We start from the raw sequence: 15,252 nt of genomic DNA, 5'->3' as shown, positions 1-15,252 counted from the left end.
TGAGTGTGCACGCAGCAAGTCCTGCCAGCATTCCTTAAGATTCACATGCAAGAGTCAGACTAATGTGCTTGAGATGAGACATGTTAAATACCTGATGTTATAGTAGCTGAACATCATGAAATCCAGATGTTTGGTGTGGGCAAGAAGCAACAATTACAAGGTTAAACTAAACTGTGGAAGGAGGAAGAAGAAGAAAGGAAGGATGCAATTAGTGCCATGAAGTTTCCCAAAACAGTTTTTGCCAAGAGCAAGCAAAATAACATCATGTAGAAAGGGAGCAGCCAGAAAAGAGTGAAGGTGTAGGCAATACAGATAACCCAAGTTTACTAAATTTTTAGCTTGGACCAAACAATCAAACAGGTGCCTAAAATCAAAGACCTGAACTCATACCTGGCAGAAGAGCAGGGACAGACTGCAGAGCTGTGACTGCATGAGATACAGGCACACACACCCTACACCAGATGGAGCTCATGACAAGGGCTCTCACCTCAACAATAAACCTGTTCCTGCCATGTGCTGTGTACAGACAGCTCAGGGATTACAGGAGCTCTTGAAAGCATGTCACATTTCCTGCTAGCTGCTTGGTCTGACTTCAGATGAGGTATTAGCTGGAAATGGGAACTGCTGCTCCCAGCCAGATGCAGTAAGCCTGCTGCCACTCTCCATGCCAGCCCAGCCTAAGACTCGTCTTTGATTTGCGCATGTATCTGACCTGATTGCACAGCTTGCTTGGCACATTAAGTGCTTTGCACACTCGCAGCTAAAGCACACTTTGCTCTGTGCAAGAGCAAGATGAGCAGAAGCTCAGAGAGCAGGGGTGAGGCTGGGGAAGCCCTGGGGGACGGGAGGCCTGGGCTGCAGGACAAACAGAATTGCTGGGAAGGAAAAGAGAGGGGGAAAGAAAAGGTGGCGGTGGCTGAGTTTGAAATGGGTAGCAAAGCACAACCTGTTGGCTTTAGAAATCATTAATAAGAGAAACTGGATAAACATGGTAAGTTATTTCAAGGCCCTGGAACACCAGCCTCGTATTGCCATCTGCCCTGGTGAGATCAGAGGAATCGTTCTTCACTTATTTTCTGGACCCATGTATGAAAAGCAGAGTTCCATTGCCAAGAGGCAGATTTCCTCCAGAGCTAATTGGGACTCTCCTGGAGGGCTGGCAATAAAAACCCAGGGCCTTTACAAGCTGCAGCATCCTCCAGCCAGCTGGAGCCACAGAGGCCAGGCCGCTCCTGGGGCCCTGGAGGGCCTGGGTAAGAAAGAAGGCATACTGAAAAACAGCCTTTTTGCACGCAGTATGGCTAAGCCTACAGCACGTTGCTGTGAATGAGACCTACTTGTCTTTGGAAAGAGGCAGGGAGCTCCAGGTAAGTTGATACAAAAGGCAGGGAAATGTCAGGGATGCTCCAGGCTGGGCAGGGCACACCTTTCCAGCAGCCTGGTAGGGCTCTGTGCTTTCCCTGGGTATGGCCCCATACATCCGTGCTGGGAGACTACCCTGAAGCTCATCACCTGTCACTCCAAAGGCAGAGAACATTGCCTTCAGCCAGCTGCCTTCAGTATGAACACAGGCCAGCCACATATACCTACAAAACCCCACCAAAACAACACTGCACCAAGCATAAAGTTGACATGAAAGTGAGGAAGGAATATGGCAGATGGGGACAGTGGGTTCCTTGCATGTATCTGGGAAGCTCTTGGGTACATCCCATGATTCAGTAAGTTTCATAATGCAGAGTATTTGCTCAGCCTCACAAGTACGCTATTTTGTGTAATAATTCTAGCTACACTGGATTAGGCCAGGTGTCTTTCAAAAGGAAAAGCCCCAAGGAAACCCCAGCAGCTTTCTATAGGTAGAAATAATTCCTCAGACTTACTGAGCAAAGCTCTCTCCTTTGATGAGGGAGGAACATGCTACCACAAGCCTTATCTTGTGTTCTCAACACAATACTGATGTCCTGATTCATACTAACCATCAGTAACTTTCCTCAAGATTAAAGGCGACAAAGTACAGCACCTCTACTGAGGTCCAAAGGGGGATATCTGAACAAGGCAAACAAAAACAAGTACTGAGCCAGTGGAGCTCATTTACACTCTAATCTAATTCTCATTAGATGTACTCTGAATTTCCTTTTTATTAGCTGAGTCATTACCCGGCTACAGTTTTCTCATAGCCTTTCAGACTGTTGTCAGCTTTCTACCATCATCAGTCTAGAGGTCTTTCCCAGGTGACAGCTCCTTGCTACCTGCTCCCATACAGCTGCTTGCACAGCAGTGATACAGAGCGTCCTCATTCCCAGAAGCCTCCCAAGCACACAGAGAATCAGTTACTTCTGCGGATACCAATAAGAAGAGTCCCAAACATCACTGAATTAAGCCTGCTGTTTAGATTGTCCATTATTTTTAATTCTTTCTGTAGGATTTGCTCAGCTCCAGTAGAAAGTGAAAGGCTGTTTGATTATACACACACACTTTTTAATTAAGACGTTTTGATCCTGTTTCTGGACTGTGCTCTTGGTAGCTGGCTGTTGGTGCAGACAGGCTGGGTTCCACCCCAGAAGTCCTCACAGCCTGTGAAGCATGCCCAACACCTACCATCTGACAAGCTCTTGGATGGCAAAACAATCATGGGATATTAACGGGCAGAAGGAAACTTCACGTCAGCTGGCGGAGGGACATTTCTTTGCTGCTTAATCCCTTAGCTCCTCTTTCAGCAGGCACAAAATGCTAACTTTCTCTGCCGAACTTGGAAGAATATAGAGCTAAAACTCAACTCCAGCATTTCGCAGCCAGCACAACTAGTATAAGCCTTGCTCAGATCTACAATCCTCCTCTCCGAGATCACTGGACTCCAATTAATCTTGAGTCCAATAACTTTCCAGCAAAGCTTTACAATGCGTGTCTATCTCCTCTCAAGGACTCTGCCTTTTGACTAATACAGAGAGCTAAATTTGTTCTTTGATCACAGATGGTTCCCTCCTTAACTCAGGCTGTGCCGACTGCACTGATGAATGCTAACTTTTAACAGGCTGTAAATCAGTCTATTTACCTTCCACAATTCCTCAGACAGTCCTAGATCAAATGATGGCAAAGACTGTTTCTGGTGTACTCCAAGCTACAAGCCCTCCCTGCCTCTTCTGCACCAGTTTAAGAAACCATTTGCAGGCTTCTGCAAGCCCTCAAAGGCTGGTTTTATATGGCTACTGCATTCTGAGATCCAGGAATGGCATTTTCCCATCCAAGTTGCTCCTGATAGAAACACACCTGGTTTAATTAGAGGGGCAAGGGAGGTGCAAAGTGGCCACCAAACCTAGCAGATTTCCCAGCAACTTTCTAGGTCATCATAAGGATGGAAAAGAGGAAGAATTGCTGGCAGGACAGCTATTTTCCTCACTGAAGAGCCACTGGCTGGCAGCACCCACATATTAGGTTACCACAGGCATCATGAACCTGCTGAGGAGGTGAAGACAGACAGAACTGTGCATCTCAGACAGATTCGATTTTAAGCTGGAAAAAGCTCAAATTCAGGTTTGTCCTTATGAATAACCCAGTTGAATCCTCCCACATAAATTGTATTTTAGACTATTTAGTGCCCAAGAGGCATATAACAGTGCTGATTTATCTATGCCCTGTGCTTCCTTCAAGCAACACTATTCCCATGTTTGGATGGAACTGGCCACAAGAAAAAAATCCCAAAAGCAAAACACTGACAAAAATGCAGAAGCCTTAACATTTGTTTTCCTCAGCATCCCAAACCCTACAAAATTTGTATTAAGTTTTATTTTCAAAATCTTTACAAGTGTTCAGTTTGCCTAGCAGGAGGCACACACACCTGGAATGATGACCCACTTCATTTTAGTCCTTATGCTGCTGGATACCCAACCAGGATTTGGAACATCTGAGGCAAGTTCATTTGTAATGAACTATATCAAGTGGAAAGTGATGACTTTCCTTGCCTCCCTCCAACCCTTCCTCATCCAGTCCAGACCAGAAAAACTTTTTCAGCAAAGCTTTCGTTGAAACAGAAGCATTTCCATGAAAAGTTTTGGTTTCATCTGACTGGCAGTTTACAACTGAAAGTATGTCATCAAAAAGGTTCCCAACTAGCTCTTGGCTTGGACCCACAGTGACCTCAGCCCCAGCAGATGTTTGAAGGCCACAGTATGGAGAAAGAAATGGAGAGTAAATACACGGATTAGTTGACTGGCTGCATGCACCCCTGATCAGGAAAAGGGAAATTTGTAGGAGTAAGCTACTGGTTATTTCTTAATTTAGATGCTCTTGTAAATAGAAAGCATAGCAAACATGTCATCTACCACCTCACAAATTCATGAAGACTTTAAAAAAGATCCATCACAACCTTGCTTACTGCACCTCTAGAGCACTCTCCCTCAGTTCTTTCCTACATATTAGTACCTGCTCCCTGCACTGCCCTCTCTACTGCCTTTTAGCCTTCAGCATCTTTTAGCCTGCCTTGGTCCTCCTTCCACATAACCTACTCATTTATCTTTGATCCTCAAGGCCCATCAGACCTTTAGTAGGTACGCGGAGCTGTATGATAAAACAAGGGCGAGTCCCTTTTTGCACACAATCCTGTCCTCATAATGGAAGAAACCATGAAAGGTCAAGGCTGTGTTCTCAGCAAATAGTTGGGCAATCAGGCACTCACAACAGTGTCTCACTGCTTTCATTCCCCTTAAGAGGCTCAAAGACTCACATTTTTTTCCTTCTCCCCCCCCCCCCCAACTAAATTTTGAACAGTTGGTTGGCCAAGGCAGCAGATTCTTCAGTCTTATTCCAGGCCAAACAGCAATAAAACTCCTTTGGCATATTCATCTTATTGGGAAGGTAATAAAATTAAGGAACAGGATTGCTATTTTGGTATGTCATTCCTCAGTAAGGTACTGATGACTAAGAAAAAAACTTCCACTGAGCTAGGGAAGCTGAATGCTTCTCACCACTGGCGAGTAATGCAACAGGCTTATGATAACTAAGATGTTTGCAAAGCACTTAGAAAAGGCAACTTCCCAACACCCAAATGCACTGACTCCCTTCCCACTTGTGCTAAACTTGAGGAAAGAACTAAGGAAAGGTTAAGCCTGGAGAAAGCAAGCTACCTGCCCTTCCCAACTGGCACAACGGTTACAACAAGAGCTGTCTGCACAGCCAAAACACCTGCACAGGAAATTAGTCCCCTGGAATCTCCCTGTTTGCCTTCTCCTGCCAAGCAAGTCTGCCCACAGTCAAGAATGGCTGATAATTATTGAATTTGGGTTGAACAGTTTCAATTCCTAAAATTTCTAAAAATATCTATTTGGTCTAGGTCCCAACAGAAGGTGAAGTGAAGATGAAAGAGGAAGGAGGGGGGGTTGGTTGCTCAGGCACTAAACAGAAAGGAAACTACGTTACTCATATGCCCTATTCCTCCCCCAATCTTGAAGTGCAATTTAACTCTGAAAAAGGGCAACAGTACAGCCCTGTGCTTTCTTTCCGAGTTGTTCTCTCTGCGTCATCCACTTTCCTGCATGCTGGATTTCGCAATGAAAATAAATATTATTTCTGTTAGTCAACAGGGTCTCTGGAGGACTGGGTCTGTGCAGGTTCATACATCATCCAACCTACATGGTTGAAACAACAGAATATTGTTAGCAGTATATACTCAGAAGGCACCTAATCCGAACTACAGTTTCCAAGGACTTCTACAGTACAAGCAGCATTCTGGGCAAGGCTCATCTTTTTGCCCTGTTTCTCTATAGTGCTTTGCACAAAGGTCCATGATAAGGAATATAAGACAGAGCCATAACACAAATAACAAACTGCACTTGCATGGCAGGGTATTAATCCCACTCATTTTCTCACACAAACTGCAGCACTTTTGAATCGCCTGGGAGAAACCAGATTCCTGAGTTTGCTGTAACTCCATGTCAGTCTTATTCTCATGCAGTAGGGAAGGAAAGGCACTCACCTCCTTCCTTGCTGACTCCCAGGCACCCCTTCAGCTCCTGAAGAGAGATTGACTTGTCCTTGTTGAGGTCACAGTAGTCAGTGAAACGTCGGGCACATTTCTTGGGCTTGGCTTTCTTCTTTACGTAACGCTTGAAAGGCTTCAGCTCCCGCTTGTTGATGTCATTGCTGCTGTTGTTGTCCAGCTGGCTGAAGTACCAGTGTACTACTCGCTCCTCCAGCGTGTGGCTGGGGTCTGGCTCGGAGAACCTGGAACAGAGGAAGCACAGGCCCCTGACAAGTGGGTGCTCTCACCACCACTGTCCAGCACATGCTGAGGAGCCAGAGCTGCTCGCCGAGTCAGACACACACTATGCCATATTTAAAGCAGGCAAAATATGCAAGTCTTACAATCTCTTCCTTTTAGCTGGGCTCTTTTGAGAGATGAACTTTTTCTAAAAATGTCCTTTAGCATTAACAAGTGGTGCCAAGAGATCCCTGGAGACTGATAGACTCAGTAGCTCTGGTTCTTCTCACACCAGTTGCTGAAACTCTGCCTAATCCCAGAAGGATCTCCCTTTAGAGGGCAAGAGGCAATCTGCATGGTCCTTTTGACCCTTGGACTCCCATTCAAGTCACAAACAGGAGAGCCGTGAGTGTCAGCTGTCAGGGTAGTTTCTGTGATAGCAACATCTAGACTTCAGAAAGGGAACAAATTCATTTCATGCAAGACACGTTCATTAATTGAAAATGTCCTTGGCAAGATGCAACATTCCTGCTGTTGTCTATTTATATGATCTGAACTCCTGTAATGTATTTTCAGCATATTTAATGCTTTTCACATGGTTGATTTATACGCAAGAATTCCACAGCAGACAAGCACCACAAATCCATTAAAAGCAATACTATGGAACTGGCAACTTCAGTTTGCTTCATTTCTTACTCATTGTGATATTACAAGTTTGATGTTATTTGGCTCACATTTCTTTCTATGGACAAGAAACAGTATCAGAGAGGAGAAGAGGAGCAGGAGGAAAAACAACAGCTGAAGATGCACGAATAGAGAATGCTGCCATTCAACATCAAGCCATCACTAAACAGGCACTGTTAGGTTGTGCCATTTAAGTAGCATCTGGTGCTCTGCAGCAGCAGTGGGAAAGGGGTTATTCCTCAGTGATACAGAGAACCAGCAAAGAAGGTCTTTCTAAAGAGGGATTCTTCAAAAACTGCACTAAGCTAGTCCATCTTTTGTCCATGTGATGAGTGTGTCAACAGAGAAAGCTAAAATGATGCCGAAATGAGGCTGAGACTTGAGCCTTTTCCCTCCCAAGAATAAAGCATTTCAGTGCACAGAAAATCAGTGGATAGGTAGTCAGACACACTACACTGGCACTGGTTGCTCTGACTTATTCCAGGAGACACCTCCAGCTGCTGCCTAATTCCTTCCCCAGCAGTGAGAGGGGGACAGCTGCATGCTGCAGGCAGACAGATTCTGGTGTGAGTTTGGGGCATTCTAGTTTATGGGGAAATACGAACCCAGATACCTTATAAAATGTACTTTAAGACTGTCACCAACCTTGTTTCAGAATCTGGCAGGTTATGTATTTAAATGGTCACTGAAAATTTCTTTGTTGGGAACTAGAAGGGAGAAAATTCTTCTGACCTTCCAGTATGACCAGTTTTGCCTCTAAAACACAGCTACAGGGCCTGAAAAATAAAAACCCCACCCTACTGCCATGGTAACTTAAATCACTAATGAAGGGAGTCTGCAACATGCAGGAAGCAAGCACTGGAGCTTAGGTGGAGAACAGAGATCCCCATTAACCTTCTCTAATAGCTTTACAAATGAAGATACAATTTAGAAAGGTAGCACCCATCCAGAGATATCTGGATCCTCGAAACAAGTAAACACACACAGTAGGGAGAGGCAAATAAACTGCACGTTTTTCACAAGGTTTGACCCGAAACTGTCCCCCATCATTTCATTCTTAGCTGAGGAGGAGCCTGACATTCAGTCACCACGTGTGGTCAATGTATAGTGGGATAAACACTGGGGGGGGGGGAGGGGAGGGGGTGGAAAGTGAGACTAAGTCTGGCTTAGTTTTGGGAGGCAAAATGCAAGGCAAGCCCCTGGAGCCACCTGTGGACAAGCAGAAATTGCAAAAATCTCCCCAGGTAGCTAAGGGAGTGCTCAGATTTTTCAGAACTTTGAAACTGTATGTGAAAACCAGGATGACAGGGGAGAATAAAAAACACATCCTGTGGCATGTTTTCATGACATTTATGAACACAGTCATCGCGCTCTCTCTCCCTTTTGGAAATGAGCTGGCTATCATTTGAAAACTAGCATGTTTCCAACAGCCACAGGGAATTTCTGTATTGCAAGGGACAATATTCTGCTTTTGCTGAGATAGAGGAATAAAACCTGAGCTTTTGCATGTGAGATTGTCCACACCTTGGCCTGCCCTTTGTTTCCTGAAGGTCCACAACTGAATGGAAATGAAAAAAATAGCAGAGAAATGGAAAAAATAGCAGACCATCTTGGAAGCAACAGCAGAAAGGCAACAGACAGGAATACAAGCTTCTCTTTACCTGCTGAAAAGACACTCAGAAGCAGGACTTAGAAGTGCCTCTCTTTCAGGGGCCCACCAACAGGAGCTCCTACGAGTTACCAAGAGAGGCAATGTAATTCTCTTCAGCATTTTCATAAAGAAAATCAGGGAAATCCACAGGCTAATGCAAATACATTTACTCATGAGATGATGATACATCAATTTTTGCCATTTCAAACATGCTGAGAGCTCATGCTGAAACTTGTAGCATGCTAATGGAGCTGAAGGCAGTTAGTTTAACTGCTGTGATTGTAGGAGGAAGGAAGATACAGCCATTTCTGAGTTTCTACCACTTCCTGTTGGCTGGCTTAGTGGGACTGCAGTTCCTGAGTTCGTTGCCTGCCCTTTCTGATGACCATGCACAGGATGGCTCCACATCATTTCATGTCTCCCTGGCTCGTGAAATTACATGATATACCGAAAGTAGGCTGGAGTTACAACACGGTATGCTATCTTGGCTTTGACAGCTGCCCATGCAAGACACTTACGCAGCATCCATGGAAGAGGAATTGATACACCTTCACAGCACTGCTAAGCCCTCTAGCTTTGACGATGTGCCATGACAACAACCATGCCTGCTGGGCCAGCTGAAATGAATCTAGGGGCTCTAACTGTCCTGCGAGCACAGGCTTTGCAGGAGTATTGCAGGGGAATTTCCCTCTATTACCTCTCCATTGCTCTTGCAAAAGAAACAAATCAGCACTCAGATGCAAACTTCATTTGTTGGGCTGCCTCTCTGCTTATTCAGACCATGAAGGAATCGGAAAAAACAAGAGAGCGCAAAGCTGCTTTGTACATTCTTAACTCCCACCAAAACAACATCTCATACTCTATTACGTCTTACAAAGCTGCTATGGCACTGGAGTGAGAAGACTGGAATTTGGTGGATTTTTTGTGTATCTGGTGTTAAAGATAGACATTACCAAAATGCAGATAGCCTCAGTTTTCTTGTGTTGACTACATTACAGCTGTACTTACTTTTCTTCCCAGTTGTTCCTCTTTAGCACTCCACAGCAAAACAATCAATCCTAAAGAATGAATGCTGGGGAAGCAAAGAGCTCTGTGCAGGCTGATTTTCCAAATCTAACCTGCTATTGCTGGGTCACTTCTGTACATAAGCCAGCAAGTTGAGCTCCATCATGCAGCATAAGCCCACCCACAGCCCATTCTTACCAAAGCTGATCCTTTGCTCCCTGAACACTTGCAGCCCCGCTGCATCCCACTGCACAGGCTGCACGGACCCACAGTACTGGTTGCAGCGACAGAAAATCTTAATACAAAATACTGCTCTGACAGAAAGCAAAGTTGCAGTCTCTGAAGTACCCAGCAGATGATCGCCTGTTTGAAGACCTTTAGAAAACCTATTCTTTTGTCATGTAAACTTTATGTAGCAACAATAGCAGCTGAGGCAGGAGGGAAGGAGAGTAAGACCAGCCTAACATCACCTAACTGCAAACAGAGACTATAAATCAGAGGGAGCTATTCCAGGATGAAAGAACACTGATGGACAAGAAGCTGCTAGCAGAAGCAACAGTAGAAAAAAAAAAAATATCCCAGCTCCCACTCCTAACACACAAGGTATATTTGTGGTCTACAGGAGTTAAAGTTGTAAGTTTCTACGACTTGAAAATATTTTGCAAGGATGTATACCTTGCTTGGTGCTGTTGCTGAATGAAGAACGGATGAGTGCGAAGTTAAAGAAATGACAGGACTGACCCTGCCAATTGATGCCCATGACAGCATTGATGATGTCCACCAAGGTGCCTGCAGGGAGTGGTGGAAAGTGATAAGTTTGACAAGCTGAAGTAAAGTGCAGAATTGTTCTTGCTCTGCTTCCACTTCTTGCTTTCCTTTTGTTGTTCTTTGCGGTTGTCTATTCTAAAGTTAAAGGCTTTAATGGTGGAACATGGCTTGAATCAAAGAATCTAATGAAATTGCAAAAGGATCCTGTATTTGTATTATTATTCTCCCTTTCCTGTAGCCAAAGAATCAAGAAGCCAACAAGAAACTAAGTTGTGTTCAGACTAAACAAAAGGGTACTACACAGTCCAAACTCATTGCAGGGAATGCATAATACCTCCACAGTTAAACCTTAAATTATCTTCCTATTACAGGCCCAGTTTCTTCCTCTCCTCTGGGTAAGCTGTGTTCAGAATGTTTCATACACAACTTTCCTGAAGATTGAGAGATAAATCATTTAGAAGGTTTAAAAATCACCTCCCTTCACTCCTCATTGACTGTTCAAAGATCCTCCTCTTACATGAACTCTCCTGTATCCTTAATTAGGCTAGAATTTCCAGAGGAGCACAAAGAGAAGTTGGTATCCAACTTCAATTGAAATGCAATAGGAGTTGGGCATTAACTTCCCTGCGCTGTTTGAAAGTGTCAATCTTTATTAAAACATGGCTCAGCTTCAGAACACCCTGGAGATGTGCTGAGCCGTGCTTGCCTGCTTCAAACTGCTCAACTAGAGCATGAAAGGGAACCTCGGGGGCAATTTTCTGAAGTACTTTTTAGGACTATTACATAGGGAATAATTGGCAACTTAAAATGAAGGGACACAGCTGCTGTGCTACATGATAAGGGTGGCTGTTATAACCTGCCCTTTTAACCCTAAATTCTACAGGGCAGTAATATTTTTGCTGATAATGTAGCAAGTCAGAGTGCACACATTCTGGCAACTAAAATTAATTTCTGAATTGGCAGGGACCAAAGAGAGTTTCTCAGATCAGGGAAATCCAGGCTGGGATCCCCTTTGGTCTATTTTAGTTTAGGCCCTGTGCAATATGAATATGTCTGAATTAGAAAATAGACTAAAATGTACTAAAGCAAAGTCTAAATTTTAAAAAGTGCTGCTCCTATTATACAGGATTTATACATGAACAATTTCAACTATGCGTTTTTTTAAAAAGGATACCAAACACCGGTTAATAAACCAATTTCCTACAAGCGTTCCCTTAATTACTTTGAAAACATACCGTAACAAGATGTGCCTTGGAGTTATTACGTAAACTTAAAATTAAGAATGAATTTTACCAGAGATTTTCTGTTTCAAAAGTCTAAATGAAGTCTACTTGGCTATTTTGCTGTAATATAAACCAGGGCCACGAGGAAGGGAAGTTCTCATCTCATTTACATTATTGTAAAGCAAGAGTAACTCAATTAGAATCAATAGCTTTGAACTTGCTTAAACGAGACAAGACCTATAAGGCATTACAAGGTTGTTTTAAGCATACCCAATAAAAAAAAGTCTTATCAGGTTTTACTTACATGGCCTGCAGCAATCCAAGTTGTACAGCCTCACTTTGCTGCTACTAGATTGTTTTTGTGTGTTCCAAGTACAAAGCGTGCAGCTTAACACAAATCTACATAGTATTTTAAATGCAGATCTCATTCTCCCCATGCTTCACACACCACCCCACCCCAAAAAATATCTATATGGACATAAATTGCAAAGCCACAGATAGCTTTGCAGCATAAATAGGTAAAGTTCTGAAGATGAAGACACTCAGCAAATACAAGAAGTTTTCACTCACATATCCAGATTCAGACTGAAGGCGGCAGGGTAATCTAATCTGATTTCCTGTGTATCATACTCACAGAATGTGAATCAAATTACTCTTAGGACCATAACCTGGGTTTGACTAAAGCAAGTCTTTCTGAAAGGCGTCAGGCCTAAGATGAAAGCCTTAGAGAGAGGGAATCTGTCACCTCCCTCATGACTTCATTCTGCCTTGGAATTGCCCTCACTTTAAAGAAATTTTGATCACAAGTTTGTTTATATTCAGCTAATCATATTCTTCCCTGCTAGACTAAAGAGCCTGCAGAGCTTTTGTCCCTATGGAGATACTCAGATTATAAGAAATCATCTTTCAACCTTTTTTTTCTTTCTTTCTTTATATGGGGCCAATTGAAATGGGGGTACGGCTTGCTGTTTGCCTGGCCTGCCCCCTGCAACAGGCATAAGCTTTGTTGGTGACATGTTAAAAATTTACCTTTGATGATTGGATGCATTTGTTCAAAGTCTAAAAAAGGCCCAGGAGGATGAAATGCTGAACACTGTAAAGGAAGAGAAAGAGGGAGGCTACAGAGGGAACCAGTGCGTGTTTTAATACAGAACCTGTTCTTCCATTGTTATGGCAAAGATGGAGAAGAGCCTGCAATAAGTGAAGCTTGCCTCACAATCAAGAAAACTGACATTAAGACATTAAAACTGACATGACTGTCATTAAGAAAAATCAGATATTCAGATCTCTAGCTTTTCTTTAAACATGACTTTCTCAGCAAGCTTGGGCCAGGGAGATAGAAGAATGAGAACTTGTCATAAACCCAGTATTTTGTTAGTTGTTAAGGTTGGAAATTAATTATCCCTATGGTTAACCTTGTAGGTAAAATAACCCTGTCTTGGAAAAAAGCTTTCATTTCCATTGCCAAAGTGAAGTTAGATCACCCAGACAATGTCAGATATTCCTGAAGACAGGACTCAGGACATTCCTCCCCTTGGGAAACTTGGAAAGCAGGACTCATTGCAGAGACAGCTTCCCAGCTCTCCAACCTCATATGAAATTAAAGCTTTACTGATTAAATTTTTATTTAAGTACCCAAAATTCCTTGAAATGCTTTTCTTTGCAAAATAGATGGCCCCATCATGGCATGGTGGGATGGAAAAGATTGACATAGGTTCTTTGGGGTATGTACTTAGCCTAGCTGATGCACATGGAAGTTTACACCAGAGCAGTTTCCCGAATTTAATCATGGCTGTGGGGCAGGCAGAATATTTGGGTGGTAACAGTCTTTTGCCTTACAAAAGACAGCCTGCTAAAAGATTTCTTTTTCCCCTTGCAACTGGGCTGCCAACACTGGAGCTGAAAATAAATCAACATGACGACTGCGTGAAGTGCTGGGCAGTGAAAAATTCTACCAGAAAGGCCTCTATTGAAAACTGAGAAATACACAAAACTTGGGGAACATTAGGAAGCAAGCCTGCTGGTTTATAGAAGTGCAGTGGGGGCATACATCTCTGGTCTCTACAATATTGGTTTATATTAAGCTTTATTTTAAGAGTGATGATTACATTGGCTGGGTTTCAGTTCCAGTGCCAAAGATGCCAAATAAATATCAAATACTCTCCAGGGCTTCCTGCCACCCTACCCACTGCATTTGAACCATGCAAATTAGACAGAATTGACATTGGAATGCTTATGGCTGGGAGAGAACGACGTATTTCCCATCCTTGGGGCATTTTTCATCCTGTTTATACGAATGCAGACATGCTAGGCATATACTGCTAATTCGATGGGTTACAGAATATTCAGCGTGCAGGCACTCAGCCACTGGCCTGATTTGTTAGGTCCAAATGCAAAGTTAAAACCATATGGGTTCACAAGCAATCCATACTGAAACCACGAGGCACAGAGGTGCCACCCAGGAAGCTTTGTCTTGAGTAGTTAAAGATGGCACTGCTTCCTTCTACATTTTGAAAGGGGAAAGGAGGGGATCAACATCACTCGCGGCACACTGGAGCAATACACACGGCAGTAACACATGCACAGAGGCATCTCCATCTCTATACCCCTACGAACACCAGCACGGTATTTGTTGTGGCACCCCTGCACTGAGCCCTTTTACAGTCGGGAATCCAGGAGCACAGAAGCCTTGCCTAGCCAAGGCAACGTAGCGCTGCTTTTACGTCCGCCACAGTCCGTTCTCCGTGGCCTGTCCTGCCAGTGCTGCAGCTGCTGCACTAAGGGGATTTGCTGTTATCGAGCAGAAGGGGGAGACAAGACCTCAGCTTTTCTCCAGTTCCCCAGAAAGGCAGACTTCTGCCCACCTCTTGCAACAGGCCTGACCTGCTGCTCCTTCCAAGAGAGATGAACAGGGAGCCGGTCAGAGGGGAGGGCCATGAAAAACAGCTCCTCTCCTCATCGGCAGGCTGGCTCCGGCCCCACAGCAAAATCACAGCGCTGGTACTGCCAAGAATTCAGTTTGCATTCTTCACTCCCCATGGTAGCCAGTAGGCCACACGGTCTCCTTCAAGCCATTTGCATTTTATTAGGTCTTTTCATGCACCAGGGGACAAAAGAACAAGCCACTTCCTCCCACTGAGCTCTCATTTCACACTTCAAATGGGCTATACTAACCTTTATGGTGGAGCAGCTGCTGGGGAGGAGGGGCGGGAGGAGGCAGGCAGAGCTAGGGTGACATGACAGAGCAGCATCTGAAGATGCAGCCTCAGCTCCTCTCAGCAACCCAGAGGAACCCAAATCAGCACAGAGCAACACCTTTCCCTCCCACCCCCACCTCAGGGGCACCCAGAGCTCTGCAGCCACCTCCGTGACATTCAGCCCAAGTGCTTTCTGGACTCACCTCCCACCCCCAGTAGGTGCCGCTGAGTTAATAGCCTGTACCATGTCCGTAGTCAGAGCATCAAGTAAGCTGGTAATAAATTCAACTTTCTTTCCTTCTGGGCAGCCTGCAGAAAGAAAGAGAGGAGGTTTAATGCAAGAACACACAGGATTGGTCTCCTACCCCTGTTCAGCAAGAATCAGCCAGAATCTCTTTTGTTTGTAACATGGCAGCCATCATCACAGTCCCTAAGGAAAGGCAGATGAATCCCTCAGTGGGTTTCTCTGTGTGGCAATTTGTCCTACAGCTTTTGTCCAGGCACACAGAGGGTCACCAACAATATCTGGCAGGA

At 44.2% G+C, this 15,252-nt stretch overlaps 1 protein-coding gene across 1 annotated transcript in view; it reads right to left on the bottom strand.

The window, feature by feature from the left end:
• Nucleotides 1–1,975: 1,975 nt before the first annotated feature.
• The window catches only part of SMOC1 (SPARC related modular calcium binding 1), a gene marked incomplete at both ends in the record, with an annotated part of 125,259 nt that continues 111,982 nt past the window's right edge, over nucleotides 1,976–15,252 (bottom strand). The window contains 3 exons of the mRNA XM_082000152.1: nucleotides 1,976–2,043; nucleotides 5,966–6,213; nucleotides 14,922–15,027. Of these exons, the coding sequence (XP_081856278.1) occupies nucleotides 1,976–2,043; nucleotides 5,966–6,213; nucleotides 14,922–15,027 (422 nt within the window). The remainder of the gene's footprint in view (nucleotides 2,044–5,965; nucleotides 6,214–14,921; nucleotides 15,028–15,252) is intronic.

Source organism: Phaethon aethereus, assembly GCF_964289735.1.
Source record: "Phaethon aethereus genome assembly, chromosome: 5".
In the NCBI taxonomy this organism is placed as follows: domain Eukaryota; kingdom Metazoa; phylum Chordata; class Aves; order Phaethontiformes; family Phaethontidae; genus Phaethon; species Phaethon aethereus.
The sequence above is the reverse complement of the archived record's forward strand: the minus strand, read 5'-3'. Positions and strand labels throughout refer to the sequence as shown.